This window comes from Odocoileus virginianus, chromosome 1, assembly GCF_023699985.2.
Source record: "Odocoileus virginianus isolate 20LAN1187 ecotype Illinois chromosome 1, Ovbor_1.2, whole genome shotgun sequence".
Classification (NCBI taxonomy): domain Eukaryota; kingdom Metazoa; phylum Chordata; class Mammalia; order Artiodactyla; family Cervidae; genus Odocoileus; species Odocoileus virginianus.
In genome coordinates this window covers 39,755,219-39,771,451 of record NC_069674.1, presented here as the reverse complement: position 1 = coordinate 39,771,451, position 16,233 = coordinate 39,755,219, and the positions used below count along the sequence as shown (strand labels likewise).

The window sequence follows — 16,233 nt, the reverse complement described above, 5'->3', positions numbered from 1 at the left end:
GGCCAGACTGGCAGAGCACAGCTGGGCTGGGGACCAGCCCAATTGTCCTGGCATTGCCTGTCCTGAGGACTGCTGTCTGTGGGACTCTGGCATGGGGGTTGTGCACAGGGCTTGCTTGAGTCCCGACAAGCAGTGGTGATCAGGAGCAGGGGACTGAGGGCAGGTCCAGAGGCCATGCTTTCAGGCGCCTGCAGTTCAGCAAGGGCTGAGGAGCATCCTGGCACGAGGCTCGCCCTCTGCAGCCGATGGCCACCTTGGTGTTGTCTTCCAGCTCTTTGACTACATCTCTGAGTGCATCTCTGACTTCCTGGATAAGCATCAGATGAAGCATAAGAAGCTGCCCTTGGGCTTCACCTTCTCCTTTCCTGTGAGGCATGAAGACATCGACAAGGTGGGGCTAGCTGTGAGGTTGGCAGGGGAGGAGATGGATGGATGGGTGGACAGGCATCCCAGAAAAAAGGGCCCATGAACTCTGCCCTGGGCTGCTTTCATATGCAGCACCCCATGTTGGGAAAGAGCCTTGAATTCAAACAAGCTCCATCACTTAACTCCTGTGAGACTCTGGGAAATAGTCATAATATTAGCTGATTCTTACTATTTGACTCAAGCCTTCTCGCAACCCTATGAGGTATGCATAACACCCCCATTACAGAGTAGGAGACTGAGGCATAGCAACTTGCCCACAGTGGGAAGTGGCAGCGCTGGGGCTCAAACTCAGGCAGCCAGGCTCCAACACACCAGCATGTCATCACTACACTATACCTTCTGCTGGGGAGGCGGCAATGTCCCAGGGCTGCAGCTTTACCCTGCCTTCTGGCAGGTAAGTTAGCCTGCCAGTTATACATGCCTCCACACATCCTCCACATATCCACACCTATATGTAAATCACACACAGACATAGACACATGTAAATTATGTGTATGTGTGTGCATAAGTTACACATGCGAATAACATGTGTGCACATAAATTATACTTGCATGCACTGCATGTGTTTAAATTACACACATGTATGCACTCATGCTGATTATATATATATAAACACATAAGTGGTACATGCATATTTTTATACATAAATATATTACACATACATATATACACACACAGGTCAGTTATATATTTGTATATATCTACACATGTCAATTATACATTCATATATACATGTAAATTATACACATCAAGTATACATACATATACACATGTAAATTACACCTGCATATTTACACATCTTTCATACTTACATGTGTATATGCATGTGATCATATATATATATATATATATATATACACATATTCACAGGTAAATGATACATACTCATTTACACATATTAATTATACAAATATATACATGTGTGTGTGAATTATACATACATACATACATACAATTATACACAACACACGAGACCTCTGGGTCAGAGAGAAAGCCAAAGTCAGTACTCCTGGCAGAAGCAGCTGTGGGAGCAACATCTTATGTTGGTTTTCCAACCCCCAGTCCCCACTGAACACTGGGGGCCAGATGGGACCTTCAGATGGGGTCCCAGATGGGACCTTCACACACAGGAGCTGCACACAGGAGAGGAGCCCTGGTCTTACACTGGCTGCTCCCCTACGGACTGCCTTCTCACTCAGGGATGATGGCTCTAGGCTTAACTATACAGCCATTCTTAAATTGGCTGGAACCCAGCTCTGCAGAAATATGAGATATGCATAGAGAATTGTCTCCAACACTTTTCAAAGTTATATGGCTGCTTTGAGCCTCAGTTTCCTCAGCTTTAAAGTGGGTGCACCTTGTACTTCCCTGGCAACCCAGTGGTTAAGATTCCATGCTTCCAGTGCATGAGGCATAGGTTTGATCCCTGCTCAGGGAATTAAGAACTCACATGCTGAACCACATGGCCAAAAATTTAAAATAAATAAATAAAGTGGGTGCACATCCCTGAGGTATGAGTTAGCTCCCATACCCTCACATCTAACCCTAGCATCCAGCAGTCACTGAGACCCTCCTCTCCCTCTAGGGCATCCTTCTCAACTGGACCAAGGGCTTCAAAGCCTCGGGAGCAGAAGGCAACAACATCGTGGGGCTCCTGCGAGATGCCATCAAACGGAGAGGTGTAAGTGGCATCTGCACCTGCCCCTGTGACTGCCCTGGACCCTCCTCCCCTCACCTTAGGCCAGGATGCTAGTGAGGGCCTGCTGGGTGTCCCCTCAGGAAGGGGTCTGCCTCCTGTGCCTGGCTGGAACGGCTCAGAGCCCGCTAAGCTGAGACCCCCACCTCCATCCAGCCCCATCACCACTGTCTCTCCACCTCTTGGCAGGACTTTGAGATGGACGTGGTGGCAATGGTGAATGACACTGTGGCCACGATGATCTCCTGCTACTATGAAGACCGCCGGTGTGAGGTTGGCATGATTGTGGGTAAGGATGCACACGCTGCCCGACCCAGGGGCCCCAGCCACCCAAAGACAGAGCTGAGGCTTCTCATCTACAGCAGGCTGCACAGGGCCTCTGCGCCAGTCACAGCCACTTGAGGTACTGGAGCCCAGGGTGGTCTTGTGAGCAGCAGGGATGTTCCAAATGCACGTGCTATTTATTGGTAGGAAGCATTTCAACACTCGCAAGTCACTGCCTCAGATGGCACATCAGCTGCATGTCCACCTGGCCCGTCAGGATTTGATTAAATCACCTCATCTGGTAAATTGACCAATGTGGACAGATTTGTCCAAGTGGAAGAGGATAAACCCGAGTGGCGTCATCCCTTCCTGGACAGTCTTACCACACCCCAGGGCAGCTGGCCACCCTGCCGGAAATGGCAGGTACCTGGAAAGGGGACAATGCAGGTCCCAGTGGGCCCTTCCCACCAACCGTGGGCCTTTCCCAGAAGTTCCCGGGGCCTTTACAATGTTTACTGCAATGCTTGAACACACAGGCATGTGGGTATTTCCCTGGACTCTCTGGGCCCTGGTTACCTAGAAAGGCAGCGTTAAGTTTGTTTGCTTCTACGGCCCCTTCAGAGTCAGCCCTGAGAGGTCTGCATTCCTGTTCTTACCATCCCTCTGCAACTGTATGAACATGTCCTAAGGGGCAGCCTGGTCGACTCTGCCTCTCCTGTAGTTTCTCACATCTCTTCCTTCCACCTTCACCTTCCAGCTGAAAGTTAAGTCCACCCCTGAACAGAAGCTCCAGGGGCCCTGGCTCTCTCCTCCCTGAGAGGAGAGAGAACCGCCTGGGTCAGGTCCCCAGCCCACCTCCACCTGGGCTCTGTGGCTGACGGCCTCAGGCTCACCCCTGGAGCAGAGACGGGAGAGTGGCCTGTGATCACATTTGCCCTGCAACACTCTAGGTGTCTCTGCTCTGTGGTTAAACACGTTTATGATAATTACCAAGACTTAAAAGTTGGGAGGAATCACGTCAAAGGCTGGATTTCTGTATTTTTTCCCCCACAAAATCTTGGAAGGCCCAGCATCACTGGGCCTGGACCCCAGGCAGCTCCGCTGCTGGTATGAGGTTGGCATGACTGAGTGGCTGTCCCTCACAGCTTGAGGGGAGGCAGTCACGTTCAGGCTGATGCTGTGCTGTCACCATTTTGAAACTCAGTTTATGAACAAAGGACTCCATGTTTTCACTTTGCATGGGACCCTGCAGATTATAAATTCCATAGCCAGGCCCACCTGCAGCGGCCCGTGTGCTGCTCCCAAGGACCCACACTCTGCCTCAGTCACCACTGGGTGTGTGCGTGCGTGCTCAGTTGCTCCGTCGTGTCCGACTCTTTGCGACCCTGTGGACTGTAGCCTGCCAGGCGCCTCTGTCCATGGAATTCTCCAGGCAAGAATACTGGAGTGGGTTGTCATTTCCTCTTTCAGCGGATCCTCCCAACCCAGGGATTGGACCCATGCTTCCTGCATCTCCTGCATTGGCAGATGGATTCTTTACCACTGAGTCACCTGGGAAGCCCTACCTCTGGGTGCCCCCCCCCCAAAAAAAGAACAGGGGCTGAGACAGAGAAGCTCAAATAAATGTTTAGAAAGTGCCAGAAAACAAGAGATGCACAGACAAGACAAAATCATAACATTCCACTCACATCTGTAATTGGCAAAGCACTTTAACATACATTCTTTCCCTCATTTCTCTCAACTCCAGGTAACAGGAGGAGTAGGTGTTACCAACCCCTTTTGGGGAAGAGGAACCACCCAGGGAGGTGGGCTTATCAACCTGAGGTCACACAGCAAACCCTGACCTTCCAGCTCCTGGGAGAGTGGGTTTTCCTTTGCTGCAGGGGGAGGGAGGGAGTGGTGAGGATGGAGGGCTCAAAGAAGCTGGGAAGACAGGCCACACAGGGCTTCCTGCAGGACAGGACAACTGGCATCCCAGGTGGGGTCTGATGATGCCACTTCCCATAGGCACGGGCTGCAACGCTTGCTACATGGAGGAGATGCAGAACGTGGAGCTGGTGGAAGGGGACGAGGGCCGCATGTGTGTCAACACCGAGTGGGGCGCCTTCGGGGACTCAGGCGAGCTGGACGAGTTCCTGCTGGAGTACGACCGCGTGGTGGATGAGAACTCCCTGAACCCGGGGCAGCAGCTGTAAGGACTGCCCCTCCCCCGGCCGCGTGGCAGATGGGGCCTGCCAGCAGATAATGGGCTTGTTTTTAAACAGCTCTGGGGAAAAGCAAACTGACAAATCTCTTCATAATCCTTCAGCTCATACACGAGTGCCCCTCTGTGAACTGGAAATAGTGAGAAATGCCAAGATTAGTCTTTAAAAAGAGGGTCTATGGACAGATGAGCAGGGACGTCCCCTGTTCCAGCAGGTGACTGCTGGCACAGGAAGACTCTGAGAAGCCCCCAGCAACGCTGACTGGGCTTAATCCAGAGGTCCCCAAAGTCTGGCTCTAAACAACTTGCCAGAATGAACCGGAGTAATCTGGAGGATATTACGGGTTCACAGAGCTTGTCCTGAGTCAGGGCTTTCCTTTATCAACTGCCTGCTCTGCACCAGGCACCTGAGCTTCTTCTCTGGCTCTCCTAAACCTCGGCAAGGTCAGTAGTATTCAGTGAAAGAGGAAAACACTGGAGGCCTACAGACTCTAGGGCTGACGTGCCAACTCGGTGGATTCCAGGAGCACAGGGACCCTAGGAGCCCTAGCAAGTGGGCAAAGGCCCGCTTCAGGCTGGCCACTAGCCACTCTGAGCCTGAGCTTCCCCAACTGTCTCTGGGTGATGAGAAGAGCTCCTATCACATACAGGCGGGGAAATCGAAGTGGGCTCAGCTCAGGGTCCTTCTAGAGGAAGGTGTTAGAGGGACTGAACCGTGGCCCCACCATGGAGCATTCTCCCAAGGCCCCAAAGAACAGGTGGATTGATGCCGGAATGGGCTTGAACCCAGAGTCACAGCGTCCCACGTGGCCTCCTCTTGGCTGTGATGGGGGCGGTGGCCGACCTCCGTCTGCTCGTGGGGACCTCCCTGCGGTGAATGACCCGGCTGTTCTCTGCCCAGGTACGAGAAGCTCATCGGTGGCAAGTATATGGGCGAACTGGTGCGGCTTGTGCTGCTGAAGCTTGTGGACGAGAATCTGCTCTTCCACGGAGAGGCCTCGGAGCAGCTGCGCACGCGCGGCGCCTTCGAGACACGCTTCGTGTCGCAGGTGGAGAGGTGCGCGGGGCGCTCAGGGGCTAGTGGTAGGGTACGGGTGGCGGTGTGCACGCAGAATTTCCAGGACCCATACGCGAAAGTCATGGGGGGGGGGGGGGCGGGGCTCCAAGTGCGGGCCGGGCGGAGCTCAGGGGCGCAGAGGGCGGGGCCGGGACCCGAGTCGGGGTCCCAGGGTAGCAGTGAGGTCCTGGGCCGTGTGCGGGGAGCCCGGCTCAGAGGGCAAGGCGCAGGGCGCAGGGACTCAGGACCAGCTAAGGTCCCGGGTTGGGGCACCGGGGGTGGGTATGTCTTCCGGCTCCAAGGGAACTCCCTGCGGGACAGTCGACAGAAACCAAGCCTCCCCTCTGTGGCTCCCCGACACGCCGTGGACCTAGGCTCATTTCATCCACACAACAGCCCAGGGGCGCGGCAGTTATCGTCCACGTTAGGGTGGAGACCCTGGGCTTAGAGAGACGAGTAATGACCAAATTACTGCTGGTCCCTGGCGAAGTCAGACCCGCTCCCCTCGGGACTCGGTAGACCCAAGCTCTCTGCCTGGGAGAGGTGGGCAGGGGGAGGGGCAGAGGCCGCCGCGGTGGGAATCTGTCTGGTCCCAGGCCAAGAGACCCTCCCTCAATGCCCTCCCATTCCCTCCCTGCAGCGATTCCGGTGACCGCAAGCAGATCTACAATATCCTGAGCACACTAGGGCTGCGGCCCTCGGCCACTGACTGTGACATCGTGCGCCGAGCCTGCGAGAGCGTGTCGACGCGCGCCGCGCACATGTGCGCCGCGGGGCTGGCGGGCGTCATCAACCGGATGCGCGAGAGCCGCAGCGAGGACGTGATGCGCATCACCGTGGGCGTGGACGGCTCCGTGTACAAGCTGCACCCCAGGTGAGCCCGCGCGGCCTTCTGCCGGTCCAACCCTGGTCCAGCCTGCGCCTTGTGAGTTTGCATCCTTAGGGCAGAATCCGGGCTTTGGTCTCCATCTATGATACGCAGGCTGAGACGGAAGCTCTCCGAGGTCCCGAGAATTCTTAAACTCTCCGTACTCCCTTGCCCCCCAGACACAGGAGGAGGGTTCCCTTGTTTTACCCCCTGCGCTGCATTCAGCACGATAGCAGCAGCCAAGCTTCCCTTCTATGCAGCTTCAAGGAGCGGTTCCACGCCATCGTGCGCAGGCTGACGCCCAGCTGTGAAATCACCTTCATTGAGTCCGAGGAGGGCAGCGGTCGGGGCGCAGCCTTGATCTCCGCGGTGGCCTGTAAGAAGGCCTGCATGCTGGGCCAGTAAGAAGAAAGGCTGCAAGGCAGGAAGGAAGCTGTGGCCGGCTACTGGACCTGGGCGCCAGGGGACACTCTCCTTACAAGTCCCCCCAACCTGGCCCAATTGAGAGGCTTCTCCTTGTGAGGACCTTGGATGCCTCCCATCCCGGCTGTCACCCCCAGAAGGTGGGGGAAAGCCTCTGGAGAGGTTGCGGAGGGCCCAGGCAGGCCTCTTCTCTCAGGGTCAGTTGGTGAGATAGCCCTAGGGCCCTGACTGGGTTGGGAGCAGAAATGAACAGGAATGGAGAACCCTCAAAGTACCTCGCCTTTCTTGCTGGAATCAAGGACCCAGAAGGGAGTTATTCACTCAGGATTTTGTTGCATTTCTACACTGCTTGTCTCTTGGAGCTTTCAGCCTGGCTCAGCCCTGGCTCTGAGAAGGGGGTGCCCTCTGGACCCTACTACGGCCTGGTTTCCCCATGAGCTCAGCCTGCGTGGGGAGGCAGCCCTCATCACCTGGCCAGACCTAGACCTGGATTCCACAGGGCCCCTGGGGAGCTGCTGATCCCATTTCCCCCATTTCCCAGGAAATGGAAGGGACAAGCTCCACAGTAGAGACTGTGGGTACCCTGAGGCCTGGATATGGCAGCCTTTTCCCTCCTATCCTGCCATCCCTGAGTGGTCTGTGGTTCTGGGATGGACCCTCACAGGAGATGCAGGAGACAAGAGTCCCCAAAGCCTCTGCTCAGAGGGGCCCAGGAAAAGGAGGAGTCCCCCCACCCACAGACAGGCCTGGGAGCATCTCTGAGATCGAGTCCCTGGCTCCCATGGCCCTGGGCACTCAAAAAGCCCAGCAGCACTCAGCACACCCCCCAAGGGACAAGCTAGGCCTCTTTCTTCTCAGCAGACTTCCATGTACCACACCAGCATATCCATGCCCAACCTGGAACTGTGTGGTTTTGTTTTTTTTAATTAAAAGTTTTAAAAGTTTAGAACATGACCTTGTCCACTGTTCTTTGACCTCTGTGTATGAGACTGGGGGACAGCACACATACAGACGTGATCCTGTGCACACAGACACTCTGCAGGCCAAGGTGTGTCTTGAAATTTGCCATCCTCTCTGGTGAGCCATGCTGGGGAGTATGAAGAGTAACACACTTCCTGCAGGAACAGGAATGGCTTGGGGGCAGCGTGGGGGTGTGGTTAGGGGTCCTGGACTTGACCAGGCCTCTGCGCACCAGCCCGTGGGATTCAGGGCGTGGTTCCACATGTCTGTAATCACTCAACAGCTCTGAGGTCTCAGAGCTTCAGTGCAGTCCTGGAGGGAGTGGGGCTACTCTAAGAAGGGGGACAGGGCTGATCTCTGGGGACTGGTCCTGCTGCAGGTTGGTCTCAGCAGGGAGTCCCTGGAGCCACTTAGGTTGTGACAGTGATGGAAGGGGTTGGAGACAGAATTACAAGAAGTCACATGGGGACTTCCCTGGAGGTTCAGTGGCTAAGACTCCGCACTCCCAATGAAGGGGGCCTGGGTTCCATCTCTGGTCTGGGAACTAGATCCCACATGCCACAACTAAGAGTTTTCATGCTGCAACTAAAGATCCTGCGGGCTGCAGTTAAGGCCCAGTGCAATCAAATAAATATTTTTTTTTAAAAGAAGTCACATGAGTTCTGTGATCCTTTCAAGCTTGCTCCTGAAAGAAATGCCTTTTTCACATTAGCCAAGCCTCAGGGCTAAGATCTTCTTACACACAAACCCAGTTACATATGAACATGTAAGATTTTAACATACACTCACTTTTTTTTTTCCAGGTTTTTGGACGCTGTTATCTTTTTTAATTTAATTTTCATTTTATGTTGGAATAGTCGGACATGACTGAAGAGACTTAACACATTGTTGATTTACAGTGTTGTGCTAGTTTTAGGTATACAGCAAAGTCGTTCAGTTATACATATACATATATCCATTCTTTTTCAGATTATTTTCCCCTCTCAGTTATTACAGAATACTGAGTAGAGTTCCCTTTGCTATACAGTAGGTCTTTGTTGATTATCTATTTTATACATAGTAGGGCTTCCCCTGTGGCTCAGTGGTTAAAAAAATTCACCTGCAATGCACGAGACATGGGTTCAATCCCTAGGTTAGGAAGATCTGCTGGAGGAGGGCATGGCAACCCACTGCAGTATTCTTGTCTGGAGAATCCCATGGACAGAGGAGCCTGGTGGGCTACAGTCCATGGAGTCACACAGTCGGGCATGTCTGAAGTAACTGAGTGCACATGCGTAGTGTGTATTACATTCACTCTTCAGTGAGAGAAACCAGCAAATCTGGAATGACTATGTTGTTTCATTCAGTACTTAACCCAAAGTTGTGATTTTGAGTTTTCATGTCCTCCTTGAGATGCTGTCCCATTTTATGGTATGCCACATGGAATTACTTCTGATCTTTTTCTTTCTCTCAAGTCTAAATTATGCATTGGAAGTCTGTTTGAGTCTTTGATGATGTCATTATCAGTACTAATGTACTCACGTTCCAGCATTCACCTACAGTATTGGATCTCACGTTACCATAAATTATTTTCTAGGTGTCTTTTGTGTTATGATTCAGGGCCCTATATTGATTGTTTAAAATTCTCCATGGAGGCAGGTTATAGGTATAGCCTATGAATTTCATCTTAGGAGAGTAAAAGAGGTGTTACAAGCTACTTGTTACACAAAAGGGACCTTGGGTCTGACGGACAAGAACCCTGCTCTCCTAGTTGGCCTCCCTGCATCCTCGCCTCGATGGGCAGAGGGACAGCCATGGGCCCTCTCCTGTTCTGGGTTCAGGGGAGCCGCCAGCTGCCCACTCTTCCTGCTCTGGCAAGTCCCCAGCCCCCCAGCCCCTTTCTGCCCTGGGCCCACAGGGAGCTGAGAGGCTGCTGCTCTGGCACAGCGGAGGGAGCCCAGGCCCCTCACTCTGTAGTGAAGCTCCACAAGAAGAGTTTGGGACCCCCTTCCATGGGGGTCACAGGGGATGCTCGGGTCCAGGCAGTGCTCCATGCTCCAACAGCATCTCATGCAAGTTCTGGTCGGGGTCACCATTAGCTCAGGGCTGCCTTTTGCCCCTTGGTCAGAGGGGCGAGAGGCCAGGGCCAAGTGTCCTCACCTCGGGGAATCCCTGTTGGGGGAGGGTCTCGGGCCAGAGACCATCCTCAGAACCACTGACTCCCTTCCCAAGCCCAGCTGTCCCTGTGGCCTGGGCTGGAATTGCAGGAAGGACGTCTGGTGAGGGTAACAGGGGCCCCTCGTTCAGCCCTGGAGCAGCGAGAGCTGCGAGCCTGCTCTTCTCTCAGGAGGCGGTGCACTCGGCAGTGCCGGGACGGGGGAACACTGCATGTCACACGTCTGTCGGGGGCCTGAAGGTCACTGGGAACGTGGCTGGAATCCGCTCGGGGGCCCCGTCTTCCCCCAGCCCAAGCAGAGGCTGCCAAGTTTGGGCCTATCCTCTCCTCCTGTCCTTATTTGGCATTCCAGGTGATAAGGCTGAGACATAAAGGGGGCTGTGGGCCCCTCGAGGCAACCAGGCCGCTGCAGAGAGAGAGGATGGTGAGTGCCAGGTGGGGGACTCCAGGCCAGCGGACTCCCAGGTGCTGTCCTCTGGGCTGGGGGCGTGGAGCCGGTACCAGAGAGGTGGTCTCCAGGGAGAGAAGCAGGACCCTGGGCCCCAGTTCTCCCGGAATGTTCTAGGGTTGTTGATGGCAGGGAGTCTTTGGGGAGCTGGGGAGAGGACCCGTCCCCACCTGTGGTGTTGCAGGCCAGCAGGAAGGCAGGGACCCGGGGCAAGGCCGCGGCCACCAAGCAGGCCCAGCGAGGCTCTTCCAACGTCTTTTCCATGTTCGAGCAAGCCCAGATCCAGGAGTTCAAGGAAGTGAGTGCCCCACTCCCACCAGCCTGGGCCCCATCTGGGCACCGTGCCCCCAATACATCCCTTCTTCCCTGTAGATCAGGGGTCTTGGCCCCTGTCCTTGTTCCTCCCACCACCCAGGACCCCCTCCACTCCTGCCTTGCCTGGGGTGTGGGCTGCTCCCACTGGAGACTGTGCCCCCCCCCCCCCCCCCCCCACCTCACAGGCTTTCAGCTGCATCGACCAGAACCGTGATGGCATCATCTGCAAGTCGGACCTTAGAGAGACCTACTCCCAGCTCGGTGAGAACACCGGTCTCCTGCCTGGCCCAGCCCCTCTCGCACCAGGGACCCGGCTCAGAGCTGCTGGCTGGCCCAGCCTCTACTCCTGTCCTGGCTCGCACCACCCACCCACCCCCAGACCACCTTCCTTTCACATCACCTCCCCCACCCAGAAAGCGTTCTCTATCCTTGGTGGCTGGGATGGGGGAGGGGCAGCCCAGCCCTACTCAGGGACACTCAAGGGCCCTGTGTCCATCTAACATCCCCACAGGGAAGGTGAATGTTCCAGAAGAGGAGCTGGACGCCATGCTGCAGGAAGGGAAGGGACCCATCAACTTCACTGTCTTCCTCACACTGTTTGGGGAGAAGCTCAATGGTGAGCCCGGGGCAGGGCTGGAGTCCCTGGCTGGGCAGCAAGTGTGCACTCCACCTGGACCCTGCCTGGACCCAGCCTGAATCCCACCCAGAGCCTGTCCAGACCCCATCTGGCCCTTGCCCACCCAGAAGATGTGGGGCCCACCTCTGCATTCCATGAGCACCGATCACCCCAAGCCTCAGGGCTGGGAAATATGCCTTCGCTTTCACTCCCAAACCCCCAGTCCCAACCTCCTGGCCAAGCCCACCATCTCAGAAAGACAGCCGATCCCAGCTTCTCTGAGCCCCAAGGAGCACTTTGTATCGGGTACCCTCCCCGCTCTCTGTGATATGGAAGGTTCCCTCCCGCACCCCGGGTTCCTCCTCGGTGGGGCTGGGAAGCTGGCGGTGTGGGTGCTCACCTGGCTCCCTTGGCCTCCCAGGGACAGACCCTGAAGAAGCCATCCTGAGCGCCTTCCGCCTCTTTGACCCCAGTGGCAAAGGCGTGGTGAACAAGGATGAGTAAGTAGGACAACGGAGTGGATGGCCAGGGGGCACCGTGCCGGAAGCAGGAAGGGAGGTGGGTCCCCTTGTGAGGGTGGCCACCTGTCCTTTGGGGTCCTCTCTGCTTTTGGGGGGAGCTGACCATCTGGGCTGTGAGAGCCTCCATCCTCTCCCCATGTAGCAAGCCCCACCAAGCTCTCCCCACTGTTCCCCACTTACTCCCTCAGGTTCAAGCAGCTTCTCCTGACCCAGGCAGACAAGTTCTCTCCAGCCGAGGTGAGGATTCTGGGCTCCTTCAACCATCCCTCCTGGGCCCCTTCACAGGGCTCCACCCCATAGGGTCTGCAGGGTGGGGGCCTCAGTGACCCACTACCCTCGTGGGCTTAGAGCCCAGCTTACTGGAGGAGGTGCTGCCTCTGTTGAAATCTGGAGGGTGAAGGACATGGAGTCAGAGGTGTGTGGGCTGGGCGAGCTCTGTGTGCAGAGGTCCAGGGGTGAGAGCGCAGTGGACCTTAGCATCTGAAAGATTTCCAACATGGGAGGAGGGCGGCTCTGTGGGCAGGGTGGGCCCTGGGACCCACTGCACCCCTCACTCCTGCCCCAGCCCTCTACCTGAAAAGCTGAGGGGCAGTGCATGGCCGCAGGGGCAGGGAAAGGTCACAGGCCTCTGTCAGATCACTCTGACCAGCGCCTGCGCAGGTGGAGCAGATGTTCGCCCTGACGCCCATGGACCTGGCGGGGAACATCGACTACAAGTCCCTGTGCTACATCATCACCCACGGGGACGAGAAGGAGGAGTGAGCCCGAGGTGCCAGCGGCTGGGACGCAGGGCCAGGCCTGTGGAGACACCTCAATAAACGCTATTTCCGAATTAGATCTCAGTGGTGGCCTGTCTGTGGCAGATGGGGTGGGGGCGCCGAGGTGAGCTGAGGGGCCAGTGCAGAGATTGCTGTGACAACCAGCCTGGCCCTTGCCAGTCCTCTGCATGCACCCCACACTGCCCTGTGACCTACGAACCCTGATGTGCCCAGGTTATAGATGAGGACACTGAGGCCTGCGAGGGTGGGCATGGCACCCAAGGCCACTCCTCTAGGAGAGGAAATGGGGGCCTTTATGCCCATCTCCACCAGGCCCAGAATGAGCCACATGAGGTTTCTCTGCTCAGCAAACATCTGCCAATGGCCCGGGGACTCTGCCCTCCTGAGAACCCCCTCCCCCTCACAGCCCCCATCTTTGCACCCAGGCTCAGGTGGGCCTCTCTGCACACGCGTGTGGTGTGCTGGGCTCTGTGTGAAAGGCACTGAAGGACCCATGTGAAAACACAAGTGAGGCGCCCTGACACCAGCGCAGAGGCTGGAGCACACACAGTTTGTAAGGGAAGTATGCTGAAACTGGCCTCATGCCTCCGGGTGAAGAGATGAGGCTGCTGGAGAGAGGAGAGGGCTTCTCTGGAGGGGATTCTGCGTGTTTGGCCCCCACCTCACCTGCAGAAACCAGGAGCTGGGGGCACCCAGCCTCATCGTAGGAACAGGAGGGGCAGCAGGGCAACCTCCAGAGTGTCAGCAGCAGAGAGAGGGAGAGGACAGGGCAGGAGGGTGCAGAGGGGAGGGCAAGACCTAGAACACAGGAAATCCTTCTCTGCCTGACTCCTCCCCCCCTCCAAGCCCTGATGCAGTACCCCGCCCCCACTACAGGCTGGGGAGGTGGGAGGAGGTGAGGGAGAAGGGGGAGCTGACCACAGTCCCTCCAGAAGGCAAACAAGAGGAAAAGCAATTCACCCGAGAGGTGTTCAATTTTGATGTTTACCTGGGACTTGGCAAGTTTAATTCTTACATTGAGACTTCAGATATAAAGTTATCAGTGGTGCCTTCTATTGCTTATTTGTGATCACAGAAGTCATGGCACTGCCTGAATCTTCATCAGGGAGGAAGCAAACTGCCCCTCCCAGCATGCTTGCTATGAAGATAGGTGAATAAGATCAAGCAGGTGTTATGATTTGAGCTCATGAGTTCTGCTTTTTCATCAAACTGATTTCAAGAAGTGGGGGATGGGGACTTCCTTGGTAATCCAGTGGCTAAGACTCAGTGCTCCCATTGTGGGTGGCCTGGGTTTGATCCTTTGTCAGGGAACTAGAGCCCAGATGCCCCAACTAAAGATACAGCATGCTGCAAATAATACCCGGTGTAACCAAATAAATAAAAATAAATATTTAAAAAAAAAAACAAGTAAGGGATGATTTAATAATTCAAGCCTCTACAAGGAAAAGTTGTGAAAGACTCTGAAACAGACCAAAAAAATCATAGATGTGTGAACAAAGGAAAAAAAGTGTCATTCACCACCCAGTTCTACAAGGGTTAACTCACAACCCACAGCAGTCACCCACCATCTGGATGGAAACAGAAGGAAGCACTCTGTGCTTTGGATAACCGGGGCCCCTAGATAGTTAAGATGCGTATCTCAGGAAGGATTCCAATGACCCCAGAGTCTTATCTCTTCCCATACATGGAAAAACCCTAAAATCATTGTCATGAGATGTCTGTTCTTTGTGACTAGCAGTACTCTTTTACCATGATGTATGCTTGACTGCAGGTATTTTCTAGTCAAAAAAAAAAAAAAAAAATCACATAAAAACTGGCCTCGCCCCTTCCTCTTCCGAGCAGTTCCTCAGAGCTAACTGAGCAGCTGTCTCTCAGGCTGAGTCCTCGGTGAGACCCGCAGGAAGGCCTGGAGCCAGGGCCAGCCCACTGTGCTGCTCAGTCCCTTGGGCTTTGAGTGCACACAGAGATGGCTATAGAGGCAAATGCAAATTAAAAATGAGAAAACGTTAATACTCCCCGATGCAAAGAAAGTAAACACTTTCCTCCCTCTTCTTAGAGCATTTCCTTTAGAAAAGCTGTAAGTTCTTTCCCTTCCTGTGTGTGTGTGTGCACGCGTGTGCACGCGTGTGTGTAAATCTGTTTAAAAGCTGAATCAGCCTCTTGCCAGTCTGACAACCCTGAAATGTTTCCCAAGGACCTGGGGACATCTCTCTGAAGAGAGTAGTACCCTGCTCGCCCAGTTTCCCTGGGACGCAGAAGCCTGACTACCATGGCCCGGCTTGTTAAGCGTACTTCCAGTTGTAAAGAGATGAGAAGTTTGCTTTTCCTCCAGATAAGGCAATCAGTAAACAAAGGTGGCCCCCCACCCACTCCCAGTGGGGTGAGCTATGCGACAGGACTGGTTTCTGTTTCTCTTGGGGAAGGATGGGTTGAACTGCCTTGGAAGGGGAGGGACTACTTCCTGGTCTGATGTCTCTGTGATGAGCACAGGGCCCGGCTTAGTGGTTGTTCAGGACCACATCTGCCTTCTTTCTTATGACTTTGGTAGAGAGGTTTTCTGGATTGGCAAGATGTTTTAGACCTAAAACTTTGGGGACCTCAGCTTGGTCCCATGCCACCAGAGCCTCGGCCTGGATGGTGGGGATGGAAGTGGATGGGGTGGGAGTAGGGGGCAGAGTGGCTTCACCAGCCTGGCTGGGTGGGCAGTGTGGATCCAGGCCTCTGTTCACTGTATTTTCTAAATTTATCCTGAGACTGTTCAGCCCCCAATCCGGGCCTTGGTTCCTGCCCTGCCCCCACTCCATCTTGGAGGCAGGGTGTACATTCTTTCTTTCTTTAGCTATTTTAACACCACTGATAAAGACCAGCTCTGGCATGAGAAATCTGTGATCCGTCTGCTTTTGCAGAAGATGTGGCCTGTCTGGAGGACTAGCCAACAGGGTCTAATGGCTGTCATGGGCCCCAGCCCACCTTGCCCATCCTCTGCTCTGGGCCTCTCCCAGCAGGCTGAGAGAGAGGATCTGAGAGATGGTGGTATTGGCGCTTTGCTCTGATTTCACTGCGACAAGAATACAGTGATCCTGGAGAGGCCAGTCAATTTAGGTCTAAATATGTTACGGAGTCCAGGCTCTCTCTGTTTGCCACACAATAGGCCAATAAATCCAAAATGAGGTTTTGGGATAAGGAGGGGACTTTATTCAGGAGCTGGCTGGCTGAGAAGATGGCAGGGTAGTGCCTCAAAATAGCCATTTTTGGGGGCCTAGATGCCAGGTTCTTTTATGGATCTGAGATGAGGGGAGGTGAGGAAACAAAGTAAAAAGACTATTCAATCCTTGCAAATGTCCCCTAGAATGGCAAGCCTCAGGCAGGGGGATGTGTTTGTTTCACTTCTGTACAGTCATTTCAAGGGTGGTGTGAAATGGAATATCTCTTGTCATATCAGCAAAAAAAGATGCCACATTTATCTGTGACTGACTTCCCCACATGTGTATTTCTTGGCCGT

The 16,233-nt window shown here is 54.5% G+C and overlaps 2 protein-coding genes across 2 annotated transcripts in view; both read left to right on the top strand.

Moving 5' to 3' along the window:
- The window catches only part of GCK (glucokinase), a 36,721-nt gene extending 28,678 nt beyond the window's left edge, over positions 1-8,043 (top strand). Inside the window, exons 4-10 of the mRNA XM_020902798.2 lie at positions 272-391; positions 2,012-2,107; positions 2,312-2,411; positions 4,394-4,577; positions 5,491-5,646; positions 6,287-6,520; positions 6,775-8,043. Coding sequence (XP_020758457.1) covers positions 272-391; positions 2,012-2,107; positions 2,312-2,411; positions 4,394-4,577; positions 5,491-5,646; positions 6,287-6,520; positions 6,775-6,919 — 1,035 coding nt within the window. The 3' untranslated portion in view covers positions 6,920-8,043. The remainder of the gene's footprint in view (positions 1-271; positions 392-2,011; positions 2,108-2,311; positions 2,412-4,393; positions 4,578-5,490; positions 5,647-6,286; positions 6,521-6,774) is intronic.
- A 1,629-nt stretch (positions 8,044-9,672) lies between these two features.
- On the top strand, positions 9,673-12,714 carry MYL7 (myosin light chain 7). The gene is made up of 8 exons (XM_070476365.1): positions 9,673-9,750; positions 10,405-10,476; positions 10,685-10,798; positions 11,001-11,088; positions 11,345-11,431; positions 11,853-11,931; positions 12,141-12,189; positions 12,613-12,714. Exons 1-8 carry the CDS (start codon positions 9,673-9,675, stop codon positions 12,712-12,714), a joined length of 669 nt encoding a protein of 222 aa, XP_070332466.1.
- The last annotated feature ends 3,519 nt before the right edge of the window (positions 12,715-16,233 follow it).